Source organism: Cervus canadensis, chromosome 25, assembly GCF_019320065.1.
Source record: "Cervus canadensis isolate Bull #8, Minnesota chromosome 25, ASM1932006v1, whole genome shotgun sequence".
In the NCBI taxonomy this organism is placed as follows: Eukaryota; Metazoa; Chordata; class Mammalia; order Artiodactyla; family Cervidae; genus Cervus; species Cervus canadensis.
This window is the reverse complement of record NC_057410.1, coordinates 24,975,869-25,001,560: the sequence shown is the minus strand read 5'-3', so window position 1 is coordinate 25,001,560 and position 25,692 is coordinate 24,975,869. Positions and strand designations below refer to the sequence as shown.

Sequence of the window (25,692 nt, the reverse complement as noted above, 5' to 3'; positions counted from 1 at the left end):
GGTTTTGACATGTATCATGGAATATGCTCACTATTAGAGCATCCTACTAGAATAGTTTCAGTTCAGTTCAGTCGCTCAGTCACGTCTGACTCTTTGCGACCCCACGAACCGCAGCACGCCAGGCCTCCCTGTCCATCATCAACTCCTGGAGTCCACCCAAACCCATGTCCATTGAGTCAGTGATGCCATCCAACCATCTCTTTCTCCGTCATCCCCTTCTCCTCCTGCCCGCAGTCTTTCCCAGCATCAGGGTTTTTTCAAATGAGTCAGCTCTTCGCACCAGGTGGCCAAAGTATTGGAGCTTCGGCTTCAACATCAGTCTTTCCAATGAACACCCAGGACTGATCTCCTTTAAGATGGACTGGTTGGATCTCCTTGCAGTCCAAGGGACTCTCAAGAGTCTTCTCCAACACCATAGTTCAAAAGCATCAATTCTTCAGTGCTCAGCTTTCGTTATAGTCCAACTCTCACATCCATACATGACCACTGGAAAAACCATAACCTTGACTAGACGGACCTTTGTTGACAAAGTAATGTCTCTGCTTTTTAATATGCTGTCTAGGTTGGTAATAACTTTCCTTCCAAGGAGTAAGCGTCTTTTAATTTCATATCTGCAATCACCATCTGCAGTGATTTTGGAGCCCAGAAAAATAAAGTCAGCCACTGTTTCCACTGTTTCCCCATCTATTTGCCATGAAGTGATGGGACTGGATGCCATGATCATAGTTTTCTGAATGTTGAGCTTTAAGCCAACTTTTTCACTCTCCTTATTCACTTTCATCAAGAAGCCCTTCACTGCCCTTAAAATCCTTTGTGCTCTGCCTATTCATTCCTCTCTCTCCCCAAACCTTGGCAACCACTGATCTTTTTACAGTTTCCATAGTTTTACCATTGCTAGAAGCTCATATAGTATTTGTTTTGTTGTTAGCAACTATAGTACAGTTGATAAGTTGTGTCCCCAGGGACTGCAGCATGCCAGGCTTCCCTGCCCTTCACAATCTCCTGGAGTTTGCTCAAACTCATGTCCATTTAGTCGGTGAGGCTATCCAACCATCTCATCCTCTGCCGGCTCCTTTATCTTCCTGTGCTCAACCTTTCTCATCTCATTGGGTTTTTTCCAGTGAGTCAGCTCTTCAAGTCAGGTGGCCCATGAATTGGAGTTTCACCTTCGGTGTCAGTCATTCTAGCGAATATTCAGTGTTGATTTCCTTTAGGATTGACAGATTTGATCCAATTGCTGTCCAAGGGACTCTCAAGAATCTTCTCCAGCACCATAGTTCAAAAGCACCAATACTTTGGCATTCAGTCTTCTTTATGGTCCAAATCTCATACCCATACATGACTACTAGAAAAACCATAGCTTTGACTATATGGACCTTTGTCAGCAGAGTGATGTCTCTGCTTTTTAATATGCTATCTAGGTTTGTCATAGCTTTCTTTCCAAGGAATAAGCATCTTTTGATTTCATGGCTACAGTCACTGTCTGCAGTGATTTTGGAGCCCAAGAAAAAAATCTGTCACTGCTTCCACTTTCCCCCCTTCTATTTGCTATGAAGTGATGAGACTGGATGCCATGCTTTTAGTTTTTTGAATGTTGAGTTTCAAGCCAGCTTTTTCACTCTCCTCTTTCACCTTCATCAAGAGGCTCTTTAGTTCCTCTTTGCTTTCTGACATTAGAGTGGTATCATCTGAGTGTCTAAGGTTGTTGACATTTTTCCTGGCAATCTTGATTCCAGCTTCTGATTCATCCAGGCTGGCATTTTGCATGATGTACTCTGCATATAAGTGAAATAAGCAAGGTGACAATATACAGCCCTGACGTACTCCTTTCCCAATTTGGAACCAGTTCATTTTTCTGTCTGGTTATAACTGTTGCTTCTTGACCTGCATACAGGTTTCTCAGGAGACAAGTAAGATGGTCTAGTATTTCCATCTCTGTAAGAATTTTCCAGTTGTGATCCACACAGTCAAAGGCTTTAGCGTAGTCAATGAAGCAAAAGTAGATGTTTTTATGGAATTCCTTTGCTTTCTCTATGATCCAATGAATGTTGGCAATTTGATCTCTGGTTCCTCTGCCTTTTCTAAATCCAGTTTGTGCATCTGAAAGTTCTCAGTTCAAGCATTACCTTGCTAGCATGTGAAATGAGGATGGTTGTTCGATAGTTTGAACATACTTTGGCATTGTCCTTCTTTGGGATTGAAATGAAAACTGACCTTTTCCAGTCCTGTGGCCACTGCTGAGTTTTCCAAATTTGCTGACATATTGAGTGCAAAACTTTGACAGCATCATCTTTTAGGATTTTAAATAACTCAGCTGTAATTCCATCACTTCTACTAGCTTTCTTTGTAATAACACTTCCTAGGGCCCACTTGACTTCACCCTCCGGGATGTCTGGCTCTAGGTGAGTGACCACATCATCATGGCTATCCAGGTTATTAAGACCTTTTATGTATAGTTCTTCTGTGTACTCTTGCCACTGCTTCTTAATCTCTTCTGCTTCTCTTAGGATCTTACCGTTTCTGTCCTTTATCATGCCCATCCTTGCCTGAAGTGTTCCCTTGATATCTCCAATTTTCTTGAAGAGGTTGCTAGTCTTTCCCATTCTATTGTTTTCCTCTATTGCTTTGCACTGTTCACTTAAGAAGGTTTTTTTTCATCTCTCCTTGCTCTTCTCTGGAACACTGTATTCAGTTGGGTATATCTTTCCCCTTCCCCCTTGCCTTTTGCTTCTCTTCTTTTCCTAGCTATTTGTAAAGCCTCCTCAGAAAACCACTTTGCCCTGTTGCATTCTTTTTCTTTGGGACAGTTTTGGTCACCACCTCCTGTACAGTGTTACAAACTTCCTTCCATAGTTCTTCAGGCACTCTGTCTACCAGATCTAATCCCTTGAATCTATTCATCACCTCTACTGTATAATTATAAGGGATTTGATTTAGGTCATACAAACGGCCTAGTGGTTTTCCCAACTTTCTTCAATGTAAGTCTGAATTTTGCAATAAGGAGCTCATGATCTGAGCCACAGTCAGCTCCTGGCCTTGTTTTTGCTAACTGTGTAGAGCTTCTCCATCTTCAGCTGCAAAGAATATAATCAATCTGATTTCAATATTGACCATCTGGTGGTGTCCATGTGTAGAGTTATCTCTTGTGTTGTTGGAAGAGCGTGTTTGCTATGACCAGGATGTTCTGTAGACAACTCTGTTAGCCTTTGCCCTGTTTCATTTTGTACTTCAAGACCAAACTTCCTATTATCCCAGGTATGTCTTGACTTCCTATTTTTTAAAAAGAGATCATAGTTGTTTTGTTTCTTAATATTTATTTATTTGGCACTGGGTCTTAGTTGCTGCATGTGGGATTCCAGTCCCTGACCAGAGATAGAACCCAGGCCCCCTGCATTGGGAGCACAGAGTCCTAGCCACTGAACCACCAGGGAACTCCTTGACTTCCTACTTTTGCATTCCAATTCCCTATGATGAAAAGGACTTCTCTTTTTGGTGTTAGTTCTAGAAGGTCTTGTACATCTTCATGGAACTGTTCAACTTCAGCTACTTCAACATTTGTGGTTGGGGCATAGACTTGGATTACTGTGATGTTGAATGCTTTGGAATGCCTTGGAAACCATCAGAGATCATCTCTTGTTTTTGAGATTGTACCCAAGTACTGCATTTCAGACTCTTTCATTGTCTATGAGGGCTACTCGACTCTTCTAAGGTATTCTTGTCCATAGTAGTAGATATGATGGTCATCTGAATTAAATTCGCCCATTCCTGTTCATTTTAGTTCACCGATTCCTAAGATGTTGATGTTCCATCTTGCATCTCCTGCTTGACCATGTCCAATTTACCTTGATTCATGGACCTAATATTCCAGGTTCCTATGCAATACTGTTCTTTATAGCATTGGACTTTACTTTCAGCACCAGATATATCCACAACTGAGCATCGTTTCTGCTTTGGCCCAGCCATTTCACTCTTTTTGGAGCTGCTAGTAATTGACTTCCACTCTTCCTCAGTAGCATATTGGATGCCTTCTGACCTGGGAAACTCATCTTCTATGTCATATCTTTTTGCCTTTTCATATTGTTCATGGGGCTCTTGAGGCAAGAATACTGGAGTGGTTTGCCTTTCTCCTCTCCAGTTCTATAGTATATTCATACAATATGTAGCTAGACTGTGCAGTATACTTTTCATGATATATAGTTTTCTATTTCATTTGCCTGTTTGTTTATTATCTGCCTCCCTGAACTCGAATGCAAGTAGTATGAGGCCAGGAACCTTGTCAACCTTTTTTTCCTCCCATTATATCTCAGTACCTAGAATTGTGCCTGCTACCTAGTAGCATCTCACACGCTAAAAAGTAATGTTCAAAATTCTCTAAGCCAGGCTTCACCAGTACATGAACTGAGAACTTCCAGATGTTCAAGCTAGATTTAGAAAAGGCAGAGGAATCAGAGATCAAATTGCCAACATCCGTTGGATCATCGAAAAAGCAAGAGAGTTCCAGAAAAACATCTACTTCTGCTTTATTGACTATGCCAAAGCCTTTGATTGTGTGGATCACAACAAACTGTGGAAAATTCTTCAAGAGATGAGAATACCAGACTACCTGACCCGCCTCCTGAGAAATCTGTTTGCAGGTCAAGAAGAAACCGCTAGAACCAGACGTGGAACAATGGATTGGTTCCAAACTGGGAAAGGAGTATGTTAAGGCTGTATATTGTCACCCTGCTTATTTAACTTATATGCAGAGTACATCATGAGAAGTGCCAGGCTGGATGAAGCACAAGCTGGAATCAAGATTGCCGGGAGAAATATCAATCACCTCAGATATGCAGATGACACTACCCTTATGGCAGAAAGTGAAGAAGAACTAAAGAGCCTCTTGATGAAAGAGGAGAGTGAAAAAGTTGGCTTAAAGCTCAGCATTCGGAAAACTAAGATCATGGCATCTGGTCCCATCACTTCATGGCAAATAGATGGGGAAACAATGGAAACAGTGACAGACTTCATTTTCTTGGACTCCAAAATCACTGCAGATGGTGACTGCAGCCATGAACTAAAAGATGCTTGCCCTTTGGAAGAAAAACTATGACAAATCAAGACAGCATTTTAAAAAGCAGAGACATTGCTTTGCCAACAAAGGTCAATTTAGTCAAAGCTATGGTTTTCCAGTAGTCATGTATGGATGTGAGAGTTGGACCATAAAGTAAGCTGAGCACCAAAGAATTGATGCTTTTGAACTGGGTGTTGGAGAAGACTCCCGAGAGTCCCTTGAACCTCAAGGAGATCAAACCAGTCAATCCTAAAGGAAATCAGTCCTGAATATTCATTGGTAGAACTGATACTGAAGCTGAAGCTCCAATACTTTGGCCACCTGATGAGGAGAACTGACTCATTGGAAAAGACCCTGATGCTAGAAAGATTGAAGGCAGGAGGAGAAGGGGATGAGATGATTGGATGGCATCACCGACTCAATGGACATGAGTTTGAGCAAGCTCCAGGAGTAGGTGACAGACAGGGAAGCCTGGCGTGCTGCAGTCCATGGGGTCACAAAGAGTCGGACATGACTTGAGTGACTGAACTGAACTGAACCTAGTAGGCAATTAATGGATGTTTGCTGAAAGGATGAATATGTTTTACAGTTTGTCCATGTCACATTCTGATTGGAATCCAGGTCTTCCTGACTTCACAGCCCAGATGGATGGGTGTTCATTACACCACAGGCGTGCATGCTCATTCATGTCTGACTCTTTGTGATCCCCTGGACTGTAGCCCGCCAGGCTCCTCTGTCCGTAGGATTCTCCAGGCAAGAATACTGGAGTTGCCATTTCTTCCCCCAGGGGATCTTCCCAACACAGAGATTGAACCTGCATTTCCTGCAGTTCCTGCATTGGTAGGCAGATTGTTTACCACTCAGCCACCTGGGAATCCCTCATTACACCTCACTGGGAAAGAAAAAAGAGATGGGAGAGAGAAGGGGATGGGCAGAAGGAGTGAAGGCAAGAAAGGAAGAGGATAGGAGGCAAATAGCTTTTCTTTAAGCACACTTAGCCAAGGGAGCCTCTGAAAAGCTCTCCTTTCCCTGAGAGCCCTGCCCCAGCAACAATCCTTGTCCTGGTTCTTCCTGACATGGTGGACAGAGGCTCACATTTGTTTTAAGCAAACAAAACTTTACCTAGTATTAGGGGAGAATAGAAGGAAAACAAACATGAAACAAAAAAAAAAGAAGAAACTGCGTGAAACATAAAACAATCCAAGATAGCCTGAAGTGAAAGTTTCCTCTCTGGGACTTTCCTGGTGGTCCAGTGACTAAGACTGTGTTCCCAATGCAGGGGCCCTGAATTCAATCCCTGGTCGGGGAACTAGACCACATATGCTGCAAGCTAAGAGTTCACATGCCTCTGCAACAAAGACTGAAGATCCCAAGTGCTGCAACTAAGACCCGGCACAGCCAAACAACAACAACAACAAATATATATATATATATATATATATATTTTTTTTTTTTTTCTTTTTTAAAGAAATTTCCCATTCTCACTACAGCTGGCTTTATCCTTGGATATCCAGGCTTGGCTCCTTTATAGATCTTGCCCCCCAGATAATTGCTACCCAATTTCAAAGTTTCTTTCTTTCTCTCTCTCTCTTTTTTTTAAATGACTTTGCAGTCACCTTGCATGCCTTCTGGGTTTCCCTGCCTCCCAGCTTGTAGCCTGTTTGCGTTGGTTGGTGGATGTGAGGACATGGTAAGATGTCCTAAGCATGAAAAAGATTATAATGATCCCTGGGCAGTGAAAAACAATTCAACCCTCAAGAAATTCAACTGCAAAAAATTTAAGAGGTTTAACAAAATTCTGAAAGTTTCCATGACAAATTTGATGTGTGGGGGAAAATATCAAATATAAAATTATTTCTAAATAAATATTTTCCAGTTTCGTGTTTTGCTGACAGCTAGACCTCGGCATGTCTACTGAGTAAACAGTCACTGTTAAATCCCCAAAACCCCACCTTGGTGGGAGGGAAATGTGAAATTTAGGGGAATTATAGTATATTGCGCCTTTCCTTATTTGGAGTATTTTTCTGAATTGGCATTTCCCCAAAAGTTTGTCTTGAAAATTTCTAAACCTTTCTGTAGATTTAAAGTTGCAAGAATTATATGACTATATATGCCTTTCACTTAGATTCACTGGTTGTTAGAGTTTTCCCACATTTGCTGTGTAGACATGTGTTTTTGCTGAACCATTTCAGTTAGTTCCAGTTATCAGCTTCATTCCTAAATACTTCATCATGTATTTGCCAAGAACAGAGACATTCCTACATAAGCAAAAAACATTATCACATTCGGGAAATTTAACATTGTTACAATATTATCTACTATATAGTCTGTTGCAAATACCCCCAATGGTCCCAACAATTCTCTTATGATTAAAAAAACAAACAATAAACCAAAACTGGCACCCCCCCAAACCCCCGGGATCCAATCAAGCATCATGCATTACATCTAATTATATCTCTCTGGTTTCCTTAAAACTATAAGATTTCCCTGCTCTATTTTTCTCTTGCATAACATTGATATTTTTGAATGGTGCAGGCCAATTATTTTAGAAATATACCTCAATTTGTCTCCTTGGGATCAGATTCAGTTTAAACATTTTTGGTAGGAATACGACAAGTGACTTTGTGTCTTTCCCAGTGCATCCTATGGGGGACAAGTGATGTCAGCTTGTCCCATTTTTGGTGACATTAAATCTGATCACCTGGTTGGACTTCCTTGGTGGCTCAGTGGTAAAGAATCCATCTGCCAATGCAGGGGACACAGGTTCCATCTGTGGTCCAGGAAGATTCCACATGCCGCAGAGCAACAAAGCCCACACACCACAACTGCAAAGGCCACACTCTAGAGCTGGTTAGCCACAACTACAGAGCCCACATGCCTAGAGCCCGTGTTCCACAACAAGAGAAGCCACCACAATGAGAAGCCCATGTACTACCACCAAGAGTAGACCCCACTTGCTGCAACTAGAGAAAGCCCGTGCAAGGCAATGAAGACCTAGAGCAGCCAAAAATAAATAAAATTACATAAAAATGTAGTCATCTGGTTAATGTGGCATTCATGGCATTTTTCTTAATTAGGGAGGATGTAACCTCAGAGAGGAAGAGAGGGGTGAGGAGAGCTGGGGGGAAGAGTGAGAAGACCAGAGAGGAGAGGAAAGGAAGGGCTATGGTTGGTCATCATTTTTCCTGGGGCCAAAACTGCACAAAGTGAAGTGTGCTTCCTGCTTCCTGCTCCCTGCAGCGGAGCCTTGGAGCCAGCCTGCGCCAAGGCAGCAGCAACTCAGTGACTTTCTCTTCTCCCTTCTCTTCCCTGATGCCCAGGTCCTGAACTGAGGGCTGAGATGCACCTGGGTCAAAACCAAGTTCAAAGAGAATCCTTGTCTTAAGTGTCTGCCACCCACATCTACAGAGTGATAACTGATTCCTAGGCACTGGTTCTCCATTCTGGGTTTTCTCTAGGATCCTTTCTCTTGATCTTGATCTGACCTGAATAACTAAACACAATACAGAGGGGGAAATGCCATATGTGAAACACCAATTATTTTTTTTTTATGACAATATCTATAAGCCAATGACAATCATCTCCACCCCACATCCTTCTATTCAGGGTGGATGGAAGAATTTAGTGAGGTTATATCTATCTATCTATGTATATTTATGTATTTATGGGGGTTCCCAGGTGGCCCTAGCAGGGAACAACCTGCCTGCCAATGCAGAAGACCCAGGAGATGCCGGTTTGATCCCTGGGTTTGGAAGATCCCCTGGAGGAGGGCATGGCAACCGACTCCAGTATTCTTGCCTGGAGAATCCCACGGACAGAGGAGCCTGGCAGGCTGCAGTCCATAGGGTTGCAAAGAGTCAAACATGACTGAAATGACTTAGCACACAGCACACACACACACATATATTTACAGCCTTATACACAACCCTCTGAGGCTTATGAGATGAGGAATTCTGATATTTATTAAATATTGTTCCTTTTAGTCCCACTCCCATCTTGAACACATATATAAAGCTGACTTTCTAGACCATTTTTGGCAAGAGCAAAAGCAACTTTTTCCATGGCAACTACTCAGCCAGGGAGATTGGGAAGCAATGGGAGAATGGCCTTATTATTTTCTCCTTACTACTCTAAAATATTTTAAACAAAAGTGTGGGCATCATAACATTCTACCACTAAAAATTTCAGTAATAGTTCTCAAAAAGAACATTTTCTCATAGCATTGAAGTTACATTATCCCTCAACACAATTAAAAATAATTCTATGTGAGACCCAGTACATCAAGCTTCCTCATTTGTAACAAAGGTCGATTGGGAGGAGTTTGGGTTGAGGAGGGACTTGACAAGCCCTCAAGAAGGAAGTGGGATTCTGGGGCTTCCCTGACGGTCCAGTGATTAGGACTCTGAACTTTCACTGCCTCAGGCCAGGGTTCAGTCCCTGGTTGGGGAATTAAGATCCTGCAAGTTGTGGGGCATGGCACACACCCTCCCCACCCCACCCGCCACCCCCCAAAAGAAGGAAGTGTGATTCTGAACAAGGCCTAGAATGAAAACCAAAAGCTACCTCACTGTGGCAGGCTGACTCCAAGCTGGCCCCAAAGGATCCCTGTCTTCTGGTATCCACTCCTCTGGCATAAGGACCAGCCTCATGACTTGCTTCTAGTTCACAGAACATAGCAAAGGGATGAAATGGCATTTCTTTGATTAGGCTACAGGAGCCTGTGACTTCCATCTTGCTAGCAGACTCTCTCCCTCCAGTTTTGATGAAGTAAGCTGCCATGCTGGAGAGATACATGTAGCAAAGAGCTGAGACCCTCAGTCCAACACCCTTCAGGAACTGTCAACAACCACCTGAACTTGGAATTAGATTCTTCCTCATTCAAGCCTCAGATGAGACTGACACCGTGATTACAGCTCAGAGCACACAACTAAGCCATGCCCTGAGTCCTGATCTATAGAAACTGAGAGTAAACATGTTTAAGGTGTTAAATGTGTGGTAGTTAGTTAGGCAGCAATAGATAACTAATAGACTCATTTAGTAAAACAGCCTTGAAAAAAGAATTCACTTTCGTCCCTTTTTACCAAAGAGGAACCTAGAGCTGAAAGAGGCTGGATCAAATGTCCAATCAATGTTATCAGTCATCTTCTTGGTTGTAAAAGCAGAAATGGATTCCGACTAATGTGAACAGAAGAGATATTTTTTGGAAGGTTACTGGAAGGTCAGGGACTAACTTGAATTTCCCTGGTGGCTGATGATAAAAAATCTGCCTGTTACGCAGGAGACCTGGGTTCGATCCCTGGGTTGGGAAGATCCCCTGGAGAAGGGAATGGCAACCCATTCCAGTATTCTTGTCTGGGAAATCCCATGGATAGAGGAGCCTGGGGGGCCCGTCCATGGGGTCCTAAAAGAATTGGACATGACTGAGCGACTAACAACAGGGAATAGCTTGCTCATAGAATTGATGGAAAGGTCAGAGTACCAAGCTTAAAAAACAGGCAGGAACAAAGGGAAATTACTTCCCAGGTGGCTCAGTGCTAAAGAGCCAATGCAGAAGATGCAGGTTGATCCCTAGGTTGGGAAGATTCCCTGGAGGAGGAAATGGCAACCTGCTCTAATAGTCTTGCCTGGAAAATTCCATGGACAGAGGAGCCTAGCGGGCTTCAGCCCATGGAGTCATAGAGTCAGACATGACTGATACTGCACGCACGTGCGCACACACACATAACCATGGAAGAGTCTGATTCCCATAGTGTCCCCCGCCCTGCCCCAGCACGGATTGTAGATTGTATGGTGAAAAACTGGAGAGGCTAACTGTGGGCTGCAGTGTCAGGAATGTGCCACCAGAGGGCACACAAGACTCAGAAATCAAAGGGAGCAGGAGGGCTTGGGGGCAGTAGAGCCGGGTGGTAGAGAGAAGTCTGGCTTGACTGGGGCTCTGGTGTGTTCTGGCTGTAGGGACTCAGAGAAGCAGGAGCTCGGTTGCGGGCACCATCTGGTTTCTCTTGTCCTCATGGCCCCGTCTGCCCCATCTCCCCATTGTTGGAGCTTTGGGCTCTCTCAGTCTTTGCTCTGAGATCTTGGGAGGACTTTGGACTCATTTTTTATGGCATCAATTCTCCAATTGTAAACACTCCCCCCACCCCCATCCCATTAACCCCAGCTCAGCATTGGAGTATAGTGCAGGGGTGAGGTGAGGGTGTGTCCATGGCCCCGAAAATGGGACAGGGCCCGGTGCCGGTAGTAGCTTGCCCAACCTAAAGCTTGATATGGTGGTGGGGCGGGAGAGGGTAGATTTGTCTCCTCTGGACTGTAACTTCCAACACCTAGCACAGTGTCTGGCATACAGTGGCTGCTCAATACACATATGTCAGTTTGGGATTATTATTTGATGTGGATCAACCATGCAGAGGGAACCAAGACAGGTCATTAGGGTACTCCAACTCCAAACCTTTCACTTCTCAGTAGCCCACTATTATCACCATCCTTGTCTAAGACACTGCTGTTTTCCACCTGAACCACTATAATAGCTTCCTAAGTGGTTTCCCTTGCATCTCTTGATCCCTTGATTTATTCCTCATCTAGCAGCCAACATGATCTTTTAAAACCATAAATCAGATCATGCCGCTTCTGAGCTTAACATATTCCAAAGGCTTCTCATTACACTTTGAATGAAATCCAAGCTCCTCACCCTGGCCTCCGAGCTTTTGCACTAGCTAGGGCATGCCTCCCTCTCTGACCTCATCTTTACTCTCTTCCTCCAGCACACTGGGCTTCAACCTCGTTGACTTGCTTTCTGTTTCTTGAACCCAGTGAGCTTGCTCTTGCCTCCGGACTTTTACATTAGTTGTCCCCTCTGCCTGGATGCTCTTTACTCATATTTTTTGCACGGCTGATTCCCTGTTGTTCAAGTCTCCATGAAAACATTACTTGCTCAGAGAGGAAGCTACTTCCTATCTGTCCCTGCCTTTTTTTTTTTTAATATTTATTTTTGGCTGTATCAGGTCTTAGTTGCAGCACTGGGGACCTTTCAGTGAATTGCGTGGACTCTCTAGGGCTCAGTAGTTGCAAAGCATGAGCTTAGTTGCCCTGAGGCATGTGGGATCTTAGTTCCCCACCAGGGATCAAACTTGGGTTCTCTGCGTTGCAAGGTGGATTCTTAACCACTGGACCACCAGGGAAGTCCCTGTCCCCATTTCTAATGGCTATCATCGCACCTATCACCATCAACATATCTTCTCATCTATTCATTTGTTTCTTGCCTCCTCCCACTAGAAGGAAAGCTCCATGAGAATAAGGACCCAGTCTGCTGAGACTGTAGCCCCAGAACCTATGAACAGAACAGTACCCGGCCTTAGTAAGCACTTGATAAATATTTGTGGGAAGAATGAATGAATGAACGAATGATGGGGAGCTAAGGAATGAGGAAGTTTGTATCCATCTTGGGTTGACAGTTAATCATTCCATTCCCATAGGTGGTAGTGCATGTGGGACTGGTGGCAGCCAAGGGCTCCTCTAACCTGGGACATAGTGGAAGCCAAGAGTCTCTGGGGTGGTGATGGTGGCAGTAGCCACGTTCCAGTGGGTAGTGGACAGGGGATATACGAATGTGGGTTGTCTTGACACATCTTTCTTACTTTCCAGAAATGAAATACACAGAAATCTGATCTTGAAGAGAGAAAAGCCAGGGAATGGTTGTTTGCCCTGTAAAGGAATCCTCGCCTTGTAAAAGGGAGTAGGCAGAGGCTCGCTTAACAGTTTCCCAAACAAGCCAGGGAAAGCTCAGGGGACCCAAGCTCTTCCATTAGTTATGTTCCAGGGTGCTTTCAACACTGGGTATTTATAGCATTGTCCAGATACACTTACAGTGATGTGGAACTTGTATTTACATATGATGCACTTTTCTCATAGGAATTTCCTTTTTGTCTGAAAATGAGGGGTTGAGAGTATATCACTCTGTGACTGTGGTCTGTATTAGAAAAAACCACAGTCATTGACATTAAGCTAGACTTGGACAATAGAAACAGTTCATGCCAGCCGCCTCTCTCTTTTTAATTCTCTTTGTTAGGGTTAAAACTTTCCAACTGATTCCCGACTGGTTTTATTTTCCACCCTGGGATAAGAAGGTCTTTTCTGAATATTTCACTTATTGTAGTGGTTCTCAAACCAGGCTTAGCAGAGCTGGTGTTCCCTCAGCTGGATCAAGGTGTTCTGCCATGAAAATTGAGTAATAGCCGTTGTGTTCTGGCTCAAGGACTAAAAATTAATAGAATTTTCTCAATTTTAAAGTTTCTCCAATTTTTTTTTCTAAAACATTGGTGCCTGTGATTCTAGAATCTATTAGATCTGGCAAAGCACATTATGTATTTTAATATATTAATATTTCATCATGGTCTGCTAAGAGTACCATTTCTTCCAGGGGCTCAGGATTAAGTCTGAGAACCACCGTCTCAAAAATTCCATGTTTGCTATGCAAGCTCTTTTAAATAGCCTTGGTGCATTTCAGACGGAGGTGATTTGACTTAAAAATGTCCCACATGTGCAACCTTCTCTCACTGAGGGGCTGGTGGAAGGCCCAGACTCTAACCCATGATCTAATCTGGAGTCCCTGGTCCTCTGCAGTCAGTCACTAGCAGCAGGTCTCACTCTTCTGGGGTCAGGAAGCTACAGATCAGGGGCCCACTGTCCTTACCCTTCAATGCATTCCCCACAGCCAAAGGCAAGAAAAATGTTGCCACCTGCCAGCAGAAGAATGTGGTGCTTCTGAGGGAACATAGAGAAGGATGAGAACAACTCATGTCTATAATCTTGGGTTGGCTAAAAGTTCATTTGGGTTTTTCCTTAAGATCGTATGGAAAACCCCAAACAAACTTTTGGGCCAACCCAGTGAAGCTGAGTAGAAAGGGAAAGGACCCGGGGTCAGGGGCTCTGTGTTCTGGTCCTCCTTCTGTCACCAATCAGCTGTGTGATCATTTGTTGCTGTTGTTGTTCAGTCCCTAAGTTGGGTCTGACTCTTTGTGACCCGATGGACTGCAGCACGCCAGCCTTCCCTGTCCTTCACTATCTCCCAGAGCTTGCTCAAACTCATGTCCTTTGAGTCAGTGATGCTATTTAACTCTCATCCTCTGCCACCCACTTCTCTTCCTGCCCTCAATCTTTCCCAGCATCAGGGTCCTTTCCAATGAGTTGGCTCTTTGCATCAGATGGTCAATATGTTGGAGCTTTAGCATCAGTCCTTCCAATGAATAGTCAGAGTTGATTTCCTGTAGGATTGACTGGTTTGATCTCCTTGCAGTCCAAGAACTCTCAAGAGTCTTCTCCAGCACCAGAATTTGGAAGCATCAATTCTTTGGCACTCAGTCTTCTTTATGGTCCAACTGTCACATCTTTATACAACTACTGAAAAACCATCGTGCTGTGCTAAATCACTTCAGTCATGTCCAATTCTTTGTGACCTATGGACTGTAGCCCTCCAGGCTCCTCTGTCCATAGAATTCTCCAGGCAAGAATACTGGAGTGAGTTGCCATGCCCTCCTCCAGGGGATCTTCCCAACCCAGGAATTGAACCTGTGTCTTTTATGTCTCCTGCATTGACAGGCAGGTTCTTTACCACAAGTGCCACCTGGGAAGCCCATAGCTTTGACTATATGGACCTTTGTCAGCAAAGTGATATCTCTGCTTTTTAATATGCTGTCTAGGTTTGGGTGATCATAGGGAAGTCAATTCCCATCTCAGGGGCTGGGTTTTCCAGAGTCAGTAGAGGACAGTGGTGACACACACAGACTCTGAAGCCAAGCAGCCCGTGTTCAGAATCTGGACCTACCTCTCTTTGACCCTGGGATTAGTGAACCTCTCTGTGCCTCATTTTTCATGGGAAAAGTGAGGTACATCCTCATTCCAAGGTGAGGATAGTAATAACATCATGAACTTAATTATGAAGATTAAATGAATTATTTTAAGTCAAGGGCTTAGACTACTCAGTGCACAGCAAATGATATAAATGTGCTTGCTATTTTGTTTTTGGAAAGTATAGCAGCTGAATTACATAAAGATTTCTTCCTGCTCTAATAGTGTATAGATTAACATTTTTAATTATTAAATATTCCCCACATGCCTAGCACTAGCTCATGTTTCCTATCTGTGAAGTAAAGGGCTGGAATCATTTTTATGGCCCTGATAGCGCTAGAAACAGATCCTCTGTGTAAGGGGCTGATAATAGGGATCAAAGAAACATGCTGGTGACAGCCTTGCCCTTGGGGAACCGGAAAAGGACTTTAGGAGGCCAGACTGACATAGCAGCTTTACAGGAGGGTAGAGGAGGCCAGAGATGTACCCCTAGCATATTTCTTCAGCTTACTTGGTTGGTGTCCCCCAAATTTTCTTTTCCATTCCAAAATAAAATGAAGGATAAAGCCTTCCATTCTGAAATATAAAATTTCATAACACACACATTTCTTTCCCTCAATGTCTTTTGTATTTCCCCAATACTGTCCATAAACATATTATTCTAAGAGATAAGTGGCAGATACTAGATTCAGATCAGAGAGGAAATTTTGACAGTGCAGAACACTGGCTACTTGAAGGGAGAAGTCAGGCAGAAAGGCCCCAAAGGTCAAATTACAGGCCAGGCCTGAACCACTGAGACTCATACATTTTAACCAACATTTTTCTAGCTTATCCTGAAAATTCTGTAAGAAAAGACAAGACAGATGGTTTTATCTCTATTTCATAGATGAGGCACCAAGAGAGTAAGTGATGATTAACCCCAGATGAAGAGTTTGCAATTATATATGCCTGATAAGTGACTGAAAGAGGCTTTTCTTCTCCTTTTTTTTTCTTCTTTTTTAAAAAATATTTATTTGGTTGCACCAGGTCTTAGTTGTGGCATGTGGGATCTAGTTCCCTGACCAGGGTGGAACCCAGGCCGCCTGCAATTTGGGAGCGCGGAGTCTCAGCCACTGGACCGTCAGGGAAGCCCCTTGAAAGGGATTTTCTTAATTCTTCGCCTCTCTTTCTGGCCTCCGGCTCTGTCCTGGGCAGTGGAATCCTAGTAGGAGTTTGGCAAGGACAAGAGTTGGGTCCTGAAGCACAGTGCAAGGGAGGGCGGGAGGGCTGGGTCTGAAGAGCCGCTTCAGATATCTAGGCTGGGACCTCGGGTGGTGAAGGCGCTACCAAAGGAAGGAGGAACTACGGGTCTGGTTGAGGACCATGCGAGCCGCTCCAGGGGAAGGCTGACAAGCCGCCCTCTCCTCAGCTCGGGTGGACTGGCACCCCTCTAAAGTCAGAATCACCTACATCCTGGGTGAGTTCACCCACCCTCTTCTCCTTTCCGGCGACACCGTCTTTCTAACCCTCGAAGGGTTAAAGTGGTTTCCACGTGATTTCCCCATCACCCAGGTTACTTGGGCTGCAGCTCCGGGCTTGAAAACGTGGGAAATAAATAAGAGTCTCAAACAATTTCTCAGTACCTTAGCAATGCACCCTCTCTCCACCCCCACCCCCACTCCACAGAGAAGCACAGCCCTTTGGGTAAAAAGTGTGTGTGTGTGTGAAAGGTGCAGGTGTGTGTGTGTGTGTGTCTACATATGGGCAGGTCCTGGAGAGCGGCTTCCCAGGGAGAGTGGGGCCACGTGGTGAGTGCCCCTTCCCTCAGTCCCCCTGGGGCTCTGGGTGCAGGAGATTCACGTGGGGCCAATGCTCCGGAGGGAGGAGGAAGAGGAAAAAAGTGATGTGTGGGGAAGCAGGCCGCACACACCTGGCGCCTTGTGGAATGAAATCTTTATTAATTATTAAACCGAGTTCCCTCGGGAGCGAGCAGAGCCGTGGCAGGCGGGGCGGGAATGGCGGGGTGGAGGCTGGGGTAGGGAGGAGGGGTGAGGAGTGGGTGCTGGGCACCCGTTCAGTCCCAGGGTACCCCGACAGGGAGGCAGCTGACCCTCTGGGCACGGGGCGAGGGCGGGAGGGGGGTCGGGTAATCGCTGCCAGAGAGTGGGTTTCCCCTGCGCGTGGGGGGACCCCGGGAGTGAGGGTGGGAAGAGAATGCTAGAGGAGGCAGCCCGGGGGTGGAGGGAAGTGGGGAGAAGGCCGACCGGCCGGCTCCTCCCCGGGGTCTTGATCCCAGAACAGTAGCCGCCTGTTTTCCCAAGACTGGGGGAGGGAGCGGCCGGAGGAGAGGAGGGGGCGTGCGGAGGGAGGGTTTCCATTCTTCTTCGGTCTCGCTCGCCCCTACCCCGTTCCTCCGAAGGGAGTCGGGCCGCTCGGCCGGGCGTCCGGGGTGGTGGTGGGGGGGAGGGGGTGCCCAGACAAAAGGAGCTTGTGCCTTTAAGGCGGGGAGTCCGGGAGCCGGCGGGGAGGGGACTTCTGGATCCGGGGTAGAGGGCGGCTGCGCTGGACAACAAGGGAGGGGGCGCGGGCTCGGCGGACTGCGGACGGCGGGCGGCACGGCCGGGACGCACGGGCGCCGAGCGGGACCGCGGGACTGCCGGCCGGCCGGCCGGAGCCCGCGGGGACGGCGGGGCGGGGGCCCCGGGGAGGCGCCGACCCCGGCCGGCAGGTGAGACCGCGCTGAGGAGCGTCGCGGGAGGCGGCGGCGCCCGGCTCTTGGGTCTCGGCGCGGCGGTGGGCGGACTCCCGCGCGGCCCCCCGAGAGTTCTGTGGTCGCGCAGGAGCGGCGAGCACCGGGCCGTCGGGACTGGCGGAGGGGAAGTCCGGGAGGGGATGGATGGGGGACGGTGGACTCAGGTCCCGGGCTGCAGGCTCCCACCCTCACCCCTCGCCGGGCGCTTCTCTTTCTCCACCCGGAGCGAGTTCCCGGCCGGCGGGGAAGATGGGGAGAGGCATGTACGGGGGGGAGGGGCTGCCCTGAGGTTTTTGCAGCCGGGCTGTGGGTGCGTCTCCGAGTTTGAGGTAGAGTGTGGTTGTGCCTGGGAGGGAGGGGTGCCCTCTGCCTGCAATCACCCCCCTCACCCCAGACCTTGGGAACAGAAAGGGTTGGTGTGCTGGCCGGCTGTTAGGGCAGAATTTATTCAGAACAGCTCTGGGGCCCCACTGAAAAGCTCGAATCAGGAGTCAGGCGGTGGACTCTCTTCCCCCAGCCTCCCCTGATCCGAGTGCCTTGTGACTGGAGGACCCTGATGGGGGTTTTCTGGCTGTGGCGGAGGACGAAGCTCAGTGCCATCTTCAGGGAGACCAGGGGCTGGGGGAGGGAGGGGAGGGGTCGCCGGACCTCCTGATACAGACCCTGGCAGAGCTCATTCACATCTGGATAGGCCTGGAATTGAGGCCCACGTCCCAGCCTCTTGGGTGGTGTTGGCACTGAAGTGCCCGGCCTGGGCAGCGCCTTCTGCCATGAACTTTCTGAAGTCCTTTTAAAGTCCCCCCCGGAGCCTCCTTTTGCCGAGGAGGGCAGGGGCAGAGGGGTCATGGGGACAGGAGCTGGCCAGGAAGAGGGTGTAGAGCGAAGGGTGTAGGGAGAAACAGCAAGTACAGCCATCCTTGGGGCTGGGGCCTGGCCTACTTCATGCTCCAAGTCCCAGACCCACCAGAGGATCCAGATTTGGGGTCAGGGGCCCTGGGCCTGGGTCTGCCAGGCTGCATGGACACAGCTCCCAGATCGAGCCGGAGGTGCCTGGATCTGCATTGGAGCAGAAGATCGGTGAGAGAGCAAAGAGGCTAGGAGCCTGGGGAGGAGGGGTCCGGGGCACAGGCTCAGGAGCCTGCATCTGGGGAGGAGCGGGTGGTCTGTGGTTCACAGTGTTGGGTTCCTGGACATGTAGGGGTGGGGGCCCATATAGGGAAGTTTTGTGGCTTTGAACAGTACTCTGCCCTGTTCCCTGCCGTACCAGCCTGGCATGGGGTGCCAGGAGTGAGTTCTCCCAAGTTGGGCAGCGCCTGGAGTGGAGCCCAGGGTGGGATGGTTGCAGTTGGTTGGACAATTACAGATCTCTGAAGCCATCCGCTTGTGGGGTCAGAGCGTTCTTGGGAGGGTCATGCATTCTGCTGGACAATGTCTGTGCCTTCCTCTGTGAGTACAAGCCACATGCTAGGATGTGCTTCCAGGGGGCTGGGAACATGGCCAGAAACGGGTCCTTTGGGAACAGAGGTCTGGCCATGGTGGGGAGGGTGGTGGTAAGGACAGGTCAGGGGACGGGTGAGGGTGAAGAGGCTTAAGTAAAATATCACGGGGAGTGGGCAACCTGCTTGCTCTGGGCTGTGTCTCATGCAGCTCTGGAGACTGACAGTTGAGGACATAGTGACACGTGACTGGCTGGCATGTGTGGGGTTTTGCTCATGACTTTTCCTCTCTTTCCATCTCTTGGACATTGACAGGCTTTTAGATTCACAGTGGTGGAAGGCGAGGAGAAGAGCTCATGTTTATTAAGTGTGTACTACATGCGTGGCAGGGGCTGTTCTATTCTTTCCTTGCAACTCTTCTTATTCCCATTTTACAGATGAAGAAAGTGACATAGGGAGGTGATGTAACTTTGTCCGAGGCCGTGAAGCTAGCAAATAATCACAGTAAGGTCTGAAGCCTAGTCTCATCCCCAAGACCCCGTTTCCAGGGAACTGTTTTGAAGAGCCAGGCTTTCTTCGGTGACCTTTTCCAAACACCAGCCTGACCAGAAGTCTTGGGTTTTTGATTTGTTTCTCCAGATGGTGCAGTTAGTGATGTTAAGGGGTCGAAGGACACCAAGGGAACGTGGCGGAGTGTGCTTGGGAATGGGGGTTTCCCGTGTGCAGAGAGGTCCCCAGGCTGCCTTCTGCTCTGTGGGTCCCTGGGTGTCAGTTGAAACACTGCTTCCGTGGCCACCTGGGCAAGTGCTGGGTACTCCTCTCATGAGTACAAATGTCAGTGCTGCTAGCTCTGCAGGTTTGTGTGGGGAGCCCCTCAGGGTGCCCCGTGGGCATGGAAGAAGGGAGCCCTGGAGGGGACACAGGCGTCCATGGTGGCGGGGCTCTCACCCTCACCTTCTCCTGAGCTGCGCTCAGCTGGAGACACGTCCAGGGTGTTGTCAGGGAGTCCTCCCGCCCCAGGTCAAGACGCTCCTCCCGGAGACGTGAGATCTGGGGCTGACTTGATTCCTCGTGATCCCTTGAGCTTGGGCCGGCCGTGTAAGACTCCAGTGGACCTCAGTTTCATTCTGTTTTGTTTGGCTGTCAAATCTGTCCCGTGCACTGGGTGGCCACAGGACCAGCCTTACAGGGTTTTGGTGATGATCAGATAATCCTTCAAAGCAGAGGGAAAGTGAATGGAAGTGTTATCTATCCATCCATCCCCCAACCCACCTGTCCACTCAGTGAACATTCATTTAGACCCTTCTAGGTGTTGCAGATGTGGCAGTGAGCAGAACCAGCCCAAATCCTTGCCCTCGTGAAGCTGGCATTCCAGTTAGGAGAGACAGACAATGAACAAATAAGAAAAATATATAAAATGGCAGTTGCCGATAAGAGCGGTGGAGAAAAATAAAGCATAAAGCTCGGAAGAGAGATAGGGAGCGCCAGGAAAGGGGGTTGCTATTTTAATAGAGTGGTTAGGGAAAGCTGACTGATAAGGGGGTGTTTGAGCTGTGACCTGGAGGAGCCCTTGTTCTAGGCAAAGGGGACAGCAAGCACCAAGGTCCCAGGCTGGCTTGTGCATGGTGTGTTGGGGAACAGCAAAGAGGCTAAGTGAACCAGAGTACAGTAAGAGAGATGGAGAATCATAGGATTATCGCTATTAGTTATTATTTCACGTTAGCTTCTCTTGAACTAGTCCCTTGAGCTTGCTTTTTTCCTATCTTTTCAACATATAAATTGGTTGAGTACCTACTATGAGCCAGGCTCAATGCTCGGGGTACTTGGGGGTGGGGATAAAGTGCTGAACAAACTAGGTATCATCCTTCCTTTCATAACATTTATAGTCTGGGGGCAGAGTCACACAATTAACAAGGGGTGTTGTGGTTGCTGTTCAGCCTCTAAGTCTTGCCTGACTCTCTGCGACCCCAAGGACTGCAGCACATCAGGCTTCCCTGTCCTTCATCATCTCCTGGAGTTTGCTTAAACTCATGTCCACTGAGTCAGTGATGCCATCCAACCATCTTGTTTTCTGTGGCCCCTTTCTCCTCCTGCCCTCAGTCTTTCCCAGCATCAGGGTCTCTTCCAAGAGGTGATTTAGTTTCAGTTGTGACCAGTACTACGGAGGGAATGCATGGAGAGTGAATAAGGGACCAAACCTAGTCTGGGTGGGGGCCTGGGACACCTTCCTGAGGAAGTTACGTTTAAGCTGGAACCTGGGGGAAGAGTTTGACTTTCACTTGGTGAAGTGTGCGGTGTGTGTGCGCGCGCGCACGCGTGCAAGATCCCCGCTTGTACAGAGGTCACCAGTTGGCAGCTCACAGGCTGAATTCATTCCATAGATGTGATTTATTTGGCTTGCAGTATTGAGAAATGTTGGTTACTTGCCAAAGTTTAATTTTTTTTTTTAATCTTTTGACCGCACCACATGGCATGTGGGATCTGGTTCCCTGACTAGGGATGACTCCTGGGCCCCCCACTTTGGGAGAGTGGAGTCTTAACCACTGAACCACCAGGGAAGTCCCTTGCCAACATGTAAAACCAGGGGATGTCGTGTTAAAGTCTACTCTTATTTTTAAAAGCTTCTGTTGAAAAATCAGAGCAGATTCCACTGGGATACCAGTCCCCCAGTGCGGGGTGGTGCTCGCCCCTGTCTGGGGTGAGCCCTCACTCTCCTGAGCCAAGTGGCTTTTCTCACTGACAGGCACTCGAGTCTGTGACCACCAGATCAGTGCCTTGTAGGGAAGAGGTGGATGTTTAAGTGAACTGCTTTGGAGTCAGACCGGTCTGGGTTAGAATCTCGGCTCTTACACTTGTGTGGCTGCTTGACCTTGGGCAGGTGACCCCACCCTTCCTCACCTGTTGACTAGGGCTACCCTGGTCTTCCTCAGAGTCATTTTAGGAGGAGGATGTGCCCGAAGCGCTCAGCGTGGCAGCAGGAAGTGCTCAGTGAGAGCTGCTGGTGGTGGCGGCCCGTGATGGGGGTATTGACACCGTTTCATTCCTTTCCTCCCCGCAGGATGTCTTGGTTTAGCGGCCTCTTGGTCCCCAAAGTGGATGAACGGAAAACAGCCTGGGGGGAACGAAATGGGCAGCAGCGGCCGCGCCGCGGGACCCGCACCAGTGGCTTCTGCACACCCCGCTACATGAGCTGCCTCCAGGGTGCGCAGCCACCCAGCCCAACCCCCGCCACTGCCCCTCGGTGCCCCTGGCAGGATGAGGCCTTCATCCGGAGGGGCGGCCCAGGCAAGGGCCCGGAGCTGGGGCTGCGGGCGGTGGCCCTGGGCTTCGAGGACCCTGAGGGGGCCGTGGCCGTCGGGGCAGCTGAGGCGGCCCCCAGCGTGGCCAGCAGGAGCAGGCGAGCCTGCTGGCGCCAGCTGGTGCAGGTGTTCAGGTCGAAGCAGTTCCGCTCGGCCAAACTGGAGCGCCTGTACCAGCGGTACTTCTTCCAGATGAACCAGAGCAGCCTGACGCTGCTCATGGCCGTGCTCGTGCTGCTCACGGCCGTGCTGCTGGCCTTCCACGCGGCGCCCGCCCGCCCTCAGCCCGCCTATGTGGCCCTGCTGGCCTGCGCAGCCACCCTCTTCGTGGCACTCATGGTGGTGTGCAACCGCCACAGCTTCCGCCAGGACGCCATGTGGGTGGTGAGCTATGTGGTGCTGGGCATCCTGGCGGCCGTGCAGGTCGGGGGCGCCCTGGCAGCCGACCCGCACAGCCCGTCTGCAGGCCTCTGGTGCCCTGTGTTCTTTGTCTACATCACCTACACACTCCTCCCCATCCGCATGCGGGCCGCTGTCTTCAGCGGCCTGGGCCTCTCCACCCTGCACTTGATCTTGGCCTGGCAGCTCAACCGTGGTGATGCCTTCCTCTGGAAGCAGGTGGGTGGTCGGGGAGGTAGGCCTTGGGGCATCAGGCCAGGAATGAGAAGGGGTCTGGTGATGAGGGGGGCGGGTGAGTCCTGGATGGACACTGGGTGAGGGATGTCTGGCTGGATCTGGAAGGTGGGCAGGGGTTGGGACGCCCGGTTTCAGGGGTCAGTCTCCATCTGCGATCTGGGGCAGAAGGCCCTGAGGAGGGGAAGGAAGGCTGCAGACCCTGTGCTCTGTTCCCGTGGGCCACTGTCCGCAGCTCTTTAGCCTGAGGCGCTTGAAACAGTATAATCTGTAGAGACACAGTGTAGGGCTGGAGGAGGGCAGTGATGTTTAGCCCCTGGGTGGGGGCAAGGCTGAGAGGGGCAGGGGAGGCTATATCCTACCCTGACCCCTGACCCCAACCTGAGACTCCAGGCTTGGTGCCTTCCTTCTAGGCAGCTCTCGGTGGTGATGTGGGGGGATCAAGTAGGTTTTCGATGGAGTTGGCAAGGGAGGAGTCACCTGTCTCCTGGACTGAGGCCAGCTCCCAGAGGACAGGGGAGCTGATGGGTGGTCTCTTCTCTCCTGGGCTGGGAGTAGTTTGGGGTGGGACTGTGGACAAGAGGGGCATTAGACTCCGACCTCATCTCGCCTTCTTCCCATTGAGCACCAGGGCTCTGGAAACTGCCTTGAGGCTCTCTGACCCTGTGGGCTTCTGCTTCTGGGTTCTGAGTGGTATGTGAGGTGAGGCTCTCGTAAGAGCTTGGCTGCGGGCAGACCTGGTTGTCCAAGGGGCTGAAATCCTCTCTGTGAGCGCGCAGATAGCACATCTTGCCTCTCCCGGTCTTAGGTTCCCATTCTGTAAAGAGGAGATACAGATGGTGTCTGCCTCGTGATGCTGCTGTCTGGGCCCTGCCCTCTGCCAGCGCAGAGTAGAGCCCCACAGGGTGGTGTTCTCACCTGCAGCGAGGTGTGGGGAGGCTGGAGGGGAATGGGACCCAGCGAAGGGGCTTCTGGGACATCCGTTGCAGAGAGACGTGAACCAGTGGAGTTGGCTGTCTCATGTCGTCCCCTGACCAGGCACAGGGGCTTTTGCCAGCTGAGCCTTTGGGGCTGCTGCAGATACAGCTCCCCGACCCTCCTTGTGATCCCTCCGTTGGCCCCTGGTGTAGATGGTGCTGTCCTCTTTCTTGCTCTACCTTGCCCAGAGCTTGTGGCCTGTAGCCCACCCAGCCCCACCCACAAAGAGGAAGTTGCCTGGGGCTCCCAGGGTGAGAAGCTGGGTGCTCTGGCATGATGCCCTTCCCTGCCTCGCCTGTGGAACAGAATGTACCTTTTTAAGAGTAACCTTATAGCCAGTTTGTGGAGCACATACCCGCAGGGCGCTGTCAAATCTCTTAAAGGGCCAGGGTCCTTCTGCCATTGCTAGCCCCCCATCTCTCTCCAGGGGAGCTGTCACACTGGGCATTGGAGTTGGACTGCCCTCTTGGGGAAGGAGGAGCCTCCCATCCCCCATCCTTTCTGGGGTAGATGGGTGTCTCTTCCCTGCTTTCTGCTGGCCTGGTGCCCAGAGCCAAGCCCAGGGCCTGACTAGGGAGGCACAGGTCCTTGGAGGCCAGGACTGTGCCAGTCTCCCGCCTCTCCAGGGTGCCCAAGCAGTGGGGCTCAGTGAGCATGTTCCTGGGGTGAGGGGAGAAAGCTGCCAGTCCTTGGGGCCAGGGCAGCCCATACCCCTGCTCTGAACTGAGGATTCCCTGCACCCAGTTGGCTCTCAGGTTTCTGGGTGGGGCTCTGGCCTCCTTTCTATGGTCCTTGGACAGCCCCTTCCCAGATCCAGACCTTTCATCGTCCTCTGACCCACTCACCCAGACACGCTGAGCCGTTTCACCCGGTGACCCAGTCCAGCCTGGCATGTCCTACACTGCCCTGGCAGCCATTTTTTCTCACAGTCGGATCGGGGTCTGTGTACAGATCTATTTCAGTCTCTTGTCCCCCTTCCCCTTCCCTCCACCATGACTCACATTTTCCTCTTGGGCTCCTGGGGCCAGGAAGGGAAGTTGCCTGGTTTGCCCCCCCTTTTCTTCTCCCCCACTGGGGGCTATTCTTAGAAACCCCCGAGGGAGATAGTGTGCCCCCCTTCTTCACCCCTGCTGCTGGGAAGGGGGGGTCTTGTGAGCTGCACAGAGAAGGGAAGCTGGGAGACCATTCCTAGAGGGCGGGAGCTGGGAATGGCTGGGGGTTAGCCGGCCCACCCTCCGTCTTACCCAAGGAACAAGAAGCCGAGGTCCCAGAGACTGAGTGACAGGCCCAATTTTGCAGGACGAGTCCTGGTTCCGGGCAGAGCCCAGAACTCCTGGCTTCCAGTTGGTGCTCTTGCTCTCCCTTCTCCCAAAACCAGAGCCCTGCCCCAGCCAACTCTGGGGTGGAGCCACAAGTGCCAGGTTAACCCCTGAAGTTCCAGAATCACCGAGGCCAGCTTCCCTTAGACTCGCTCTCCAGTCACTGTTGCTGCTGCTGACTGAGGATGGAATACCCTTGGGTTGGGGTCCTAGGGTGTAGGGACCTGGCTGGACCAAGTGTTGGGGGTGGCCAGGCGTGGTGGCACCCCATCCCACTTCAGAAGCGTTCTTCGTGTCAGTGGAATCGATGACTCCCAAGCCTGGGTTCTGAGGTGGGCCTCAAGAGCATTGGTGAGTGGAGTGAGTTGGAGTCCTGGGAACGTGGGCTGTAGTACACGGTGGG

The 25,692-nt window shown here is 49.5% G+C and overlaps 1 protein-coding gene across 4 annotated transcripts in view; it reads left to right on the top strand.

The window, feature by feature from the left end:
• Positions 1-17,462: 17,462 nt before the first annotated feature.
• The window catches only part of ADCY6 (adenylate cyclase 6), a 53,669-nt gene continuing 45,439 nt past the window's right edge, over positions 17,463-25,692 (top strand). For 2 of the 4 annotated variants that reach the window (XM_043446844.1, XM_043446845.1), the window contains exons 1-2: positions 17,463-17,600; positions 22,119-22,977. In XM_043446844.1, the coding sequence (XP_043302779.1) occupies positions 22,120-22,977 (858 nt within the window). In that variant the 5' untranslated portion in view covers positions 17,463-17,600; position 22,119. Of the gene's footprint in view, positions 17,601-18,562; positions 18,702-22,118; positions 22,978-25,692 lie in introns of those variants that run through there. The other 2 variants (XM_043446842.1, XM_043446843.1) reach the window with 2 other exon arrangements.